This window comes from Carassius carassius, chromosome 22, assembly GCF_963082965.1.
Source record: "Carassius carassius chromosome 22, fCarCar2.1, whole genome shotgun sequence".
NCBI lineage: Eukaryota > Metazoa > Chordata > Actinopteri > Cypriniformes > Cyprinidae > Carassius > Carassius carassius.
The window spans coordinates 17,518,109-17,530,903 of NC_081776.1; the positions used below are offsets into that span (position 1 = coordinate 17,518,109).

Here is a 12,795-nt window from a genome sequence, read left to right on the forward strand (position 1 = left end):
CTAAAACAAAAATAATGATTAAAAAAAGGAAAACGAATACAGCTCGTTATCAGACTGTAAAAAAAATACGATGAAAAAGTCATGACAACAAATTTTTTAGTTTGGCTACTTTAACTTTTAGAAATAATTTAAGCAATTTAATGCGTTTTATACTAGTTTAAATCTAAATTATTAATACTATTAAACTAATTTAAAATCTCATGGAATTTTAAGTTTTAACGGGTGAAAATGCCACAGTGAATGTTAAATATAGCCTAAATAACAGAAGATCTTGATTGGATGTTACCATGAAACTATAAATAATTTGATGTTTTGATGATGTTTTGATTGTTTGATTGATGTTTTTTGAGGGGTAAGACTATTGTACAGAAAACTATATAATACGTTTTGAGCAACATGACATTAGCAACTAATAATGTAGGAAACTACAGATAAATGTGCGTAATCAATTGCATAAATGTACAAAAGCAGTCGCAACTTCTTCAAAAGAATGAGAAACTGGTTTTATGATGTGTATAAATGACCAGATGATGTCGAGGTTGTACAGGTAGTTTTGAGAATTTAATTTCTTGTTTGAAAAATGCACCAAAGTGACTGAGAAAAAACTGTAAAGGAAGTTTGGTGCATTCCTTTGAAATAAACCTTACAGTTATGCATGAGATTACTTTTGTTAGCTGAGATGCCATCACTGTGGGGCTGGTTGTGGGTTGAAATTATCTTTGAGGGATATCTCTTGAAGGTTATTGACATTCCATCATCCTGTCTGTGCAGAATTTGTGTTAATGTTAAGGTTCACTTCACAAAGGTCTTAGTGAAAGCAAACATACATTTTAATTAACGCAGAGCCTTCTATAATGCAAAGGAATTTGAGGAAGCTATTTGCTCTCTTTTTGATCAGTACTCCATTAGATAGGATACGAATTAGATATCAGTAAAAATATATATAAAAAAGTAACATTGTGAAATATTATTAAATTTAAATTGTTTTCTATGTAATATATTTAAACACTGATTTTTCTCGAGTCTTCAGTGCCACATGATCCTTCAGAAGATGTAATGCTGATATGGTGCTCAGTCGTTATTAACTATCATTGGTTCTCAATTATTAATAATAGTTCTTATCATTATCAGTGTTGAAAAGAATTGTGCTGCACAGTGTTTTTGTATAAATCTGATGCATAGAAAGGTCAAAAAACAATATTTATTAGACAGAAATCTTTTGCCATGTTATAAATGTTTTTACTGTTACACTTGATCAGTTCAACACATCATTTTAAAAATAATTAAATTAAATTAAATTATTACAAAGTATGTGACATTCCAGCATTTCATCAAAGGACCTCCCCATACAGTTCCACAGAAGTCTGGGCTAATCTAACCACTGACCATAGAGCTGGCCTCACGTCTTTCCTAATGCCTTGTTTTTCTTACACACTCTCTTTCCCTCTCTCATTTTCTGCCTGTTCCTTCTTTCTGATAGCTGTGTGGTGGATGAGATGGATTTCTCGGCGATGGAGTTGGATGAGGCTCTGAGGAAGTTTCAGGCTCATATCCGTGTGCAAGGTGAAGCACAAAAAGTGGAGAGACTGATAGAGGCATTCAGGTGAGACTCCAGACATTTTTACACACACACATAAATGCTCCTGCCACCTTCATATGTGAGGGGAAGATAAGAGCCGGAGCTGATAGGATACCTGTGATTATTAACTTTTTTAATCTCTGCACTGAATGATTAAAAAGCAAGCTTAATGCTCTCCATAAATCAATCACATTCTCATGGAATACAGAGCTGTATTATACTGAAGTAAAGGATTTAAGGTTTAATTTGAAAAGCAGTTGGGTAGTTGACATGAAATATTTTTGGGAAATGTATATGCAGTGTAACATTATAAAGTTTCTCATATTAACAGAGAAACTAAATATTTGTACTTTTATTATTTGTTAAACTGCAGGACCATTTTAAATGAACTAGTAAAGGCAAAAACAAAACGTGATAATAAATTAAAGGAAACAAAATTGTGACCAGCTACTTAAAATGTATATTTTCTCTCATAATTTTCTCATTAATTTCTAGTTTTTTAAATCAATTGTTTTATTTAAAGACTCGTTAGAATTCGTAAAAAAAATTTCTTACAAAATTTATAATATTTTAATGATCTTTTGTTTATGCGTGAATATAAATTATATTTTGTTAATTATATTATTTGTTTTCATTTTTTATTTTATTTTCTTTCTAGATTTCATTTATTTTTATTTTATCAAATATTTTTCATTTATTTATTAGTAATTAAATTTAAGCTTTAAACTTGATTTAAATTTAAGTTGAAATAAAACAAAATGTTTTTAATATAATATTTATATATTCTTTATTTCAGTGTATGGAAACTATTTTAAATATATTTTTTGTTGTTGTTGTTTTAGTTTACATTATGCAATGTGTAATAAGGTGATATCACTTTGACCTGTGCAAGTGTAGAATGTTTCTCCTATGGCACAAATGCTAGTGTGGGTTTACTTAACAATGGTCTGATAATCCAAATAATCATCTTACTAGCACAATTACTTTCCATTGATATGCCACAGAGGCTCTTATTGTGAATCTGAATCTTAATGCAATTGCAGCTATGAGCGTTTCTAGGGTGATAGCCAAATGTGCTTTTGTTTTCAGCAATGGAAACAACAAGACTGCTGATAATCCTTATGCTGTTGTGTGTGTGTGAGAGTGTTACACACGTCTGCATCTGTGTGTGAGACACTGGTTTATAAATAACAGTGGTTGCATAACACAATCCAGCCTGTTCCCGGCTGTCTCTCCTGCACCTAAAAAAAAAAAAAAGAAAAAAAAAAAAAACCGTGAGAGAAGAGGTAAATGGATGGGAAATATAACATTGTAAGAATTACAGAACCTCAAACACTTTGATCTTCTGAGACACTCAAAAGACACACAGTGCATTAACATATAGACATCTGTTCCCACATTTCCCTGAGTGGAGGTGCAGGAAACACCTCTCTCACATATGTTATCAGTTCCTTCTCATCCCCTTCCTTACCCATCCTCCCTCCACTTGGTTTACTCAAAATGGTCAATAGTATAATATTCTACATTAATGCAAGTGATATTTACAGTCATGTTTGGTGTCATTTGAATTGTCTCAGGGCGACTGGTACAATGGTCTCAATCTTACAAAAGTAGAGTAAAAGATAATACAGATCCTAAGAGTCAAGAGATATTTTGATTACTGTAATGGGAGTGCCCTTTCCCAGGGTCCTCCATGTAAATTACCTTCTGTTCCCATTCATTTGTAAACCACTCAGGTTTGGGACCTGAGTTAATGCAAATTCCAATTGTTAGTTTCTGTCTCCATCTCGGGGGTTGTTTGTCTTGGTCTGAGATACTTAAACATCTGGAGTCTAAGGGTATTTTTGCGCCTGGAGAAGTTTTGTCGTGCCCTGACATTTGTGCTTTATTCAGTTTCTTATAAATATCGAAATGGGTAAAGTCTAATCTCACTGTAATCAGCACAAACTGGGCTATAATAATGTGTGAAATGCATGCATGTACATGATTGAATTTTTTACAGCACACCTTGTTTGTTATCTTTATTTTATAAGTGCACAAAGTTTTGTTGTTATTATGTCTGTATCCAAAAAAAGTAGACCCTTTACAGATTCGATTGATGTATTGCTCTTATCTGTACGATTAAAACTGAAAGTGTAATTTAAGTTATTTTCGGGGTTATCAGGAGAAAATGACTCATAACGCGTATCCGCGTTAATCGACTCCAGAGGGTTAAGCAAATGTTGCAAAAGGATCAGGGCCTTCTGTAGCTGGAATGAGTCCACAGTATGATGTGTATTGACACACTTCATACTGTGTATTATGCTAAAAGTCAGGTATGCATCTTTTACTCTTAGATTTATCTTTAATAATTTGATGTCTTGATGTCTGAATTGGCTATGTAATTGGCATAATACATATTTATCTGACTGATAATAAATTGTTACTTTAGATTTTATTCTGATTTACTCTGAAATTATTTTCTCAAGTAGATTTAGTGAAGGCGAATGTTAACGCAAATCTGCGTCCAGGGTTAGTACATACTAAATCTCAGGCTAGATGTAGCATGAGGTTTAGTATTAATCAAGTGAGAATATAAATTTCTGACTAACTGCTTGACTTTAGTTAAGTTGTTATGCAGTTGCATTAACTTTGGGGGGCTAGAGAAAATACTACTGGAATATTAGCATGGTTTGAGCATATTTCATAGTAATATTTCATAGTACTAGCCATAACCTTAGCCATAACCACCCCATCTGCCCCCTGGCTGTCCGAGGTGCTCCGCAAACATCGCTCTAAACTCAGGGCTGCAGAGAGGAATTAGCATAAATCAAGAAACTCTACCGACCTCAGTGTGTATCAGTCTCTCACCTCTTCCTTCTCTGCAAATGTCTTCACTGCTAAAACATCCTACTACCACAACAAAAATTAACAGCTGTTGTGATGTTTGGACACTCTTCAAAACTTTCTCTTCTCTTCTCTTCTAAATCCGCCTCCACCACCTCCTCCATCAACTCTTACAGCGGACGACTTTGCAGTTTTCTTCACAAATATGACAAGAACCATCAGTAACCAATTCTTCACACCGCAGACTGAGGATAACTTCACAATGACCGATGCACACTCTTTCTCCTTCTTCTCTCCACTCTCAGAGATGGATGTTTCCAAACTTATCCTGTCCAATCATCCTACTACTTGTCCACTTGATCCGATCCCCACTCACCTCCTTCAAGTCAAGTCAAGATCTCCTCTTCAATCATACCTTCACTTACTCACATTATCAACTTCTCTTCACTCTGGAACATTTCCCTCAGCATTTAAGCAGGCTCGGGTAAGCCCACTGCTTAAGAAACCATCTCTATATCCACCGCTTCTAGAAAACAACAGACCTGTATCCCTTCTGCCATTCATTGCAAAGACAGTTGAGCAAGCTGTGTTCAACCAGCTTTCTATGTTCCTTGTACAGAACAACATCCTGGAGAGCAATCAATCTGGCTTCAAAAGTGGCCACTCAACTGAGACTACCCTGATCTCGGTAACTGAAGCCCTGCGACTGGCAAGAGCAGCTTCAAAATCTTCAGTACTCATCTTACTGGACCTGTCTGCTGCTTTTGACACTGTTAATCACCAGATTCTCCTGTCCACCCTGAGAAAGATGGGCATCTCTGGAACCGCACTCCTGTGGTTGAAGTCCTACCTCTCCGATAGATCCTTCAGCGTATCTTGGAGGGGTGATGTTTCTAAGTCAAAACAACTTGCTACTGGGGTTCTTCAAGGCTCAGTACTTGGACCACTTCTCTTCTATATCTACATGACATCATTAGGATCTGTCATTCAGAAGCATGGCTTTTCTTATCACTGCTATACTGATGACACCCAACTCTACTTATCATTCCAACCAGATTACCCGGTGGTAGCTGCTCGCATTTCTGCCTGTCTGAGTGACATTTCTAGCTGGATGAATGATCATCACCTTCAGCTCAACCTTACGAAGACAGAACTCCTGGTGATTCCAGCTAACCCATTGTTTCATCACAACTTCTCCATACAGCTGGGTTCGTCAACCATAAACTCCTTCCAGGACAGCCAGAAACCTATGGGTTTCCATGGATCATCAGTCAAGTGTCACAGACTACATTGCTACAATGAGCCGGTCCTGCAGATTTGCCCTATACAACATTAGGAAGATTAGACCCTTCCTATCACAGCAAGCCACCCAACTTCTTGTCCAAGCTCTTGTTCTCTCCAGACTGGACTATTGTAATGCTCTCCTGGTGGTCCTTCCTGCATGTACTATCAAGCCTCTGCAATTGATCCAGAATGCAGCAGCGAGGGTTGTCTTCAATGAGCCAAAAAAGCTCACATTACTCCTCTCCTCATCAGGTTACACTAGCTACTATGGCTATATATACATATTGAACCTGAAGGCTTTTTTTTTTTTACCAAGAATCAAACGAAATGAACCTAAGACGTTTTGAAATTAACTCACTGTAAATTTTCTAATGGTTTTTAAGGATGTTACAATGTTATATTATAATATTATTGTTGTTTTACATCTTCCTTTCATCTCCATTAACAAACCAACATTTGACAATTGCATTCAGTTTGCAATCCGTCCCTTTGTGCCACCTGGCAGTAGTTCTGCGAATGATTTTAAGACGCGACTTGCAGTTATCGCTGGTACACGTGGCAGTATTACCCATTCTGGTTGTCTACCTACTGTATCTTAATAAAACCTTTTTTTTTTTAGAAGTACTTATCAGGTAATAGTGACATTTTTAAATGAATGCATAAAAGAAAGAATGAATGAATGAATAGCATACAACACTTTTAATAAGCTGGTTTTATGAAAATGTGCTAAATAAATATAGGTGTTCTATGTCTCTTTTTTTGTATACTGTATTTCTCAGCCAGCGTTACTGTATGTGTAACCCAGATGTGGTGCAGCAGTTCCACAATCCAGACACAATCTTCATCCTTGCGTTTGCCATCATCCTCCTCAACACAGACATGTACAGTCCCAACATCAAACCTGACCGAAAGATGATGCTGGAAGACTTCATTCGCAACCTAAGAGGTGAGACATAAAGAAATAGAATAGAAAAATGCTTAAGGGGAGAATTAATTTATCAAGGGACAACTAAACACAAGTTCCTAACTTCCTTCACAAGTGTTTTTTTCATGCTTTGCTGTTGTCGAGTGTTATGACAAAGTAGCATTGAAGCATTAACAAAACTAGCACTATTCCTTTGCTGTCTTTCCTTCAGTAAATTCAGAAACATTTCACTTGACTGAGTGGGCGAAACCTAATTAATCATCAATGTATAATGCTTTTCAAAGCACCCTAAAGCACATTCATCTAATGAAAACTGCCAGTGACATCAGCACACTGTTAGTCTCACAGTGTAAACTTTCATTTTCATTACTCTGTGACACAAAAACTCTCTGTACATTAGCAGATCTTACTGTGGATCCCTGCATTGCTGTACTTTTGTCTCTAAACTCATAAAATGTAAACTTTTTTCCTGTAAAAATGATCAGAGACCGGAGGAATCCAAAGAAACTTAAACCAAACAATATTACAGTAACACTTTATAGTATGGTTCAGTTTGTTGACATCATTAGATAACCACATTACTTTAAAATAAATTAATATATTTCTTATTGTTGGTTAATGCACATTAAGTAACATTACCTGATAGGACCTTAACCTGTTAGCCAGCACCAGAACGCGGACTTGCACGTGTCAGTGTTTACGAATAGATTAAATGAAACGGGACAATGTATCATTATAAAGATCTAAGCCTAAAGCATCAACGACAGATCACTGTTTGTCAATGGAAAGCTTATAAAGACTGTATTTGCTACATTTGTATAAGCAGTACACATAAATACATGAACAATAGAAATGCTCATAAACACATCCACAGCTGTAAATCCCGGTTTAGTTAGAAAGGTAAGGGTCCACTGAACGACATCTCATGGAGCATGTTTAGTCCAATGAAGCAATAACGTTGTAATATGGGTCATAATTCCTTTATTTACGTTTCAGTTCTTCAGCGACAGAACTGTTTGTGTCTGTTATGGAATAACTCACGGTCAGAAACTGTGTCTTCGTAGTAAAAAAACATGATGGTTTTGCAGCGTACAGTGTCACAAACAGAATGAGACGATCCACCAGAAAAAAGAATGAATGAAAGATAGTATATTTTAATTTTGGCACTCTCTCCTGAGGGCTCGTGACGCGCTCTGACGCACCTGTCAGCTGATTGAGGCGGAACTTATAGCAATCGCTTTTTTCTTTCTTTGTTTTATTTTTCAACAGTTTTTATATATGTGAGAGTGTGTTTTATGTTGAATGTGAATGTATCAGCATGATTACAATCTGTTTGAGTGCAAATCAGCCCAAATCAGCTCTCTATTACTGTATGATAACGGCTATCAAAGTGAACGCGTTTATATGAATAGAGAAGTGGATTATTTACTTTATGGCGCAGTTGTGTTATTACCATCTGTATAACTGGCCATCAGCACATCAACACTTATTTGCATCGTAATTTACCGTGAATATATATTCAACACTTTTGATGTGTGTTTTTATTTAGGGGTTGACGATGGTGCAGATATTCCACGGGACATGGTAATGGGAATATATGAGCGTATTCAGCTGGGGGAATTACGATCAAATGAAGACCATGTTACTTATGTCACCAAGGTGGAGCAAAGCATTGTGGGAATGAAAACGGTGAGTTAAACAGTTTGGGGTTTACGTTACAGCTAATGTCCATGTCATACTGCATCCAAATATATTCTACATGACTCGTAACTATCACATTATGCTAAACTGAGTTGTGCAATTATTTTCTCCGTCATAGCTCATTTTTTTATGTAATACCCATACAGTATACCAAATAAAGATCATTAAAATATGATTATACTGTATCATTATAACATAGGTGTTCTGCTATTTCACCTCTACCATCTCTAAATGCTTCATGCATGGAGTAGCATAATATAATAATTAATTGGGCAGTTGGTGATTCACTGCAGCTCATGCCTGTAGCATTGCTGCCATTCCTCATTATTGCATCCAGCTATTTGTTACGAAAAATTAATTTAATTCAATATATGTTATCTGATTGATATTATATGATCTTATCTATCATGAACTATCATGTCTTGAACAGTTTTGTCCCTCAAGTAAATGTATCTTTTCTTTCAATTATCTATTTTTTTTGTAGAGTCCTTAACTGCTGTAGCTAATAATGCTGGTCTTGTAGCCTGTAAGCACTTTATGACTAAAGTTTGATAAATATGCCTTAGGATAGAGTGGAGTACCCCTTTGAACCAACAGTCCTGGGCGGTATGAAACACCAAAGGGACATCTCAAATGATCCTTCTCCTGTTGCCTTCCGCCCTTTGTCACAACTTATTATTTGTTTTATGCGGGTGGAGGCCGCACTGGAGCTCCCAGCTTCCCCCTTGTGTCAGAGAGCCTTGTCTCACCTTTACTGGGTCAACCTTAATGATCCTTCCACCGGTTCACTTATGGAAACCTTGTTACGACTTTAACTTCTGTCTAATAGTCAGCATTCCGCCAGGGCCCCTGACTAAACCATCCAAGCGGTACTGGTGACAGTGTGTACAAAGGGCAAGGACTTAATCAATGCAAGCTTATAACCCTTGCTTACTGGGAATTCCTTGTTAATGGGAAATATTTTCAATCCCTAATCCCAATCATGGCGCAGGGTAGACACACGTCATGGGAATAATGCTGCCAGATCGCAGGTCAGCATCATTTACGGTCATTCACTTTAATCCATCTTGCGCCGGTCCAAGAATTTCACCTCTAGCGGTGCAATACGAAAACCGCCACTTATCCCTCTTAATCATGGCCCCGGGTTCCAGAAACCCATTGTTCCAGAAGCTATTCCATTATTCCTAGCTGCTGTTTTCAGTTGCAAATGGCGACCTGCTTTGATCGCAATTTTTTTTTTTTTAAGTAAATGCTCCGGACCCAGAGGTGACTAGACACCAAGCTAAGGGCATCCAAGGGGCACCGAGAGGCAGGGTATGGGACAGGCCCACTCCCAAGAGCCAACTACAATCTTCAGCAACTTTAACCCTCTGGAGTCTAAGGGTATTTTTGGGGCCTAGAGAAGTTTTGTCATGACCTGAAATGTGTGTTTTTTTCAGTTTCTTATAAATATCTAAATGGCTAAGTCTAATCTCACTGTAATCAGCACAAACTGGGCTATAATAATATGTGAGCAGCATGTATGTACATTATTGTGTTTTTGAGAAAAAAAAATGTTATGCATGGTTAGTGAAAAACTAAACATGTTAAAACACTTGAACAAGTCAATAAAACACATACAGAACATTGGTTCCCGGGACCTTTGAGAACTGGAGCTTGTAGACTAGAATTTTGGTTGCACTTTATTTTACAGTGCGTGTACTTATAGTGTACTTAGAGTGTATTTATCTAAGAAAGTTCTGGTAATAAAAGGTAACTACATAGGGTAGGGTTAGGTTTAGGGGTAGGTTCAGGGTTAGTACCTAGTTATTACATAGTTATTGTAATTACAATAATAAGTACATAGTATGTACATGAGGAACAGGACTGTAAAATAAAGTGCTACCAGAATTTTTCTTTCTAAATTTAAGAAAATCATCTTGTTTACTCACTCACAGAAAATAATATATTGATTTCAATTTTCTAAGACACTTTTTGTTGGTAAAAGTCATATGCGAGTAAGCGTCAACTATGAATATAACAGCATCAACACATGAATATCATTGTGTTTTACACCTGAGAAGACAAAGGAATGCATAATGAGCTGCATAATGAGCTGCATAATGAGCTGCATAATGAGCTTTTCAGTCAGCTGTGTGACCGAGAGAGAGGAGTTACAAGAAAGAATGTGAGGACAAAATAAATGTATATAATTTTATGTTTGCAGTTTATTTAGAATATATTTAATTATTTCACAACATAATTTAATATCCACCTGCGAGTTTATTTAGGTTTATTAGGAACAATCAAAGCTGATGTTCAAACTGATTTTTTTGCATCCTTACTCCAGTTACACAATCCTTCAGAAATCCTTTATAAACAATCAGATTTTCTACAAAAAAATTATTATTATTATTATTATTATTATTATTATTATTAATGTTGAAAAGAGCTGAGAATATTTTTTCAGATTTTTTTTTTTTTTGGGGGGGGGTTGAACGAACAGCATCGTTTGTTACAGTTACATTTATTTACAGTTAAATTTATTTATATTATTTACATCAAGCTTTTGAATGGTATAGTATTGTATATTCTTATTGAAACTTTATAATGTTTCACTTGATTATACATTTAATCAGGAAAGAGTCTTTGGAAAAAGTCTAACTAGAAAAATGTTTACACGTTTTGTGAAAACTGTAGTACAAGTATATAAATAAATAAAAAGAGACTTCATCACATCACATCTTTTTGGGGTGAAGTATGTCTTATTCCTCTCATCGCAAAGCAAACAGTAAAATAAAAAGAACTTGAAGAACAGTTTTGCTGCATTGTCTTTAGCTGTGTGGGCGTATTCAAGCAGCGTGCTTCAGTGAAAGATTTGAATCTGAATAGAGCGTTCAGCACGTGGGCGTGTTCGCATTAGAAGATAATGAAGGGAGACGTGAAAAACGGAAATCGCATTGCTTTCATATGGATTACTTTATCACAGAATATTTGTTTTCAGCAGCACTTGTTTAGTTTAAAAGAAGACATGTCAAGCTTTCTATCGATATATCTCTAATGTCTCTTTGTTGATTATTCACTGAGTTACAGTTCATTTTAATGACGCATTTGTAAATGAAGATCACCGCAGACAAAGGCTGTAGACAGCACACCTTGTTTGTTATCTTTATTTTATAAATGCACAAAGTTTTGTTGTTATTATGTCTGTATACAAACAAAGTAGACCTTTTGTTGTTATTATGTCTGTATACAAACAAAGTAGACCCTTTACAGATTCAATTGATGTATTGCTCTTATCTGTACGATCAAAACTGAAAGTGTAATTTAAGTTCTTTTCGGGGTTATCAGGAGAAAATGCCTCATAATGTGTATACGCGTTAATTGACTCCAGGGGGTAAATATACGCTACTGCAGCTGGAATTTCTGTGGCTGCTGGCACTAGACTTGCCCTCCTACACAGATCCAACGTTTTGGGTGTGAAGTAAAACCAATATTTTTGGAAACCAGGTCCCAAAGTGGATAAATCTGAAAACGACGCCCATGCATTTTCGTTTGGACACCGAATCTATATATTTTCTGAAAGGATGATGTCATCAGCCCACATCTCGTCCCTAGTCAGACACCACTATGTCACATAACAGCAACAAAAACATGAACAAACGGTGAACGATTGTCTTTTTATTAACCAACATCAACAAATATTAATAAATGTATTGTTCCATGTTTGTTTCTATACCACACACAAGGTTTATGTGCATATTCCAAGTCTTTTTCTTTGTTTAATTATAGCACCACATACTGGTCTGGCATCTATACTACATGGTTTTGTGTTGGTTTTGTGGTTTCATGTGGATGCAGATTTTTCTTGAGATGAGGAAAAAGATCAGATTCTGGCTTCATGTGGACGTAGTGTAAAGCACTGAACATCATCAGTAAAACTCAGCATATTAAGCTAGCATGGCATTGAGTGTGTTTTCACAATTTTTTTAATGTATTGATGAATCATGTAAAATCATCCTGCTCAAAACCCATAACTCTCATTTGCTCATTGCAATTTGATTCTCAACCTGTGATATTGCTTTTTTGTGTTCCACATTTGTAACTGTCAAAATAAAAATGAGAAAGTTGCAACATAATTAATTAATGAATAGTGTAGCTCCTGTTTATCATTGTTTTTGAGTTATTGGACTTATGGTACATTTACGTTTTTCAGTATATATTCAGTATATAATAAAAAATGTTTACTCGAAAACATTTTACTAGATGTTTTATTTCTGGCAAACATTTCTGTACAATTTAAGCAAATCAATGAATAATGATAGGTCTTCTGTTGCTAGTCAGTATGGCTCAAGGTTCTGCTACTAGATATGTTCTCTATTTGCTGCAATGCAGAATTTTTCTAGTGCTTAGCAACTTAGCAATCATAGAAATCAAGGACTTTGATTTAGTAAAATCATTTCACATTAACCTCTACCTGTCTTCCAAAAATGATTCAGTC

The 12,795-nt window shown here is 35.8% G+C and overlaps 1 protein-coding gene across 3 annotated transcripts in view; it reads left to right on the forward strand.

The window, feature by feature from the left end:
• Positions 1-12,795, forward strand: part of iqsec3a (IQ motif and Sec7 domain ArfGEF 3a) — a 221,456-nt gene that overhangs the window by 156,884 nt on the left and 51,777 nt on the right. For all 3 annotated transcript variants that reach the window (XM_059505523.1, XM_059505522.1, XM_059505524.1), the window contains 3 exons: positions 1,481-1,603; positions 6,469-6,635; positions 8,164-8,303. In XM_059505523.1, the coding sequence (XP_059361506.1) occupies positions 1,481-1,603; positions 6,469-6,635; positions 8,164-8,303 (430 nt within the window). The remainder of the gene's footprint in view (positions 1-1,480; positions 1,604-6,468; positions 6,636-8,163; positions 8,304-12,795) is intronic.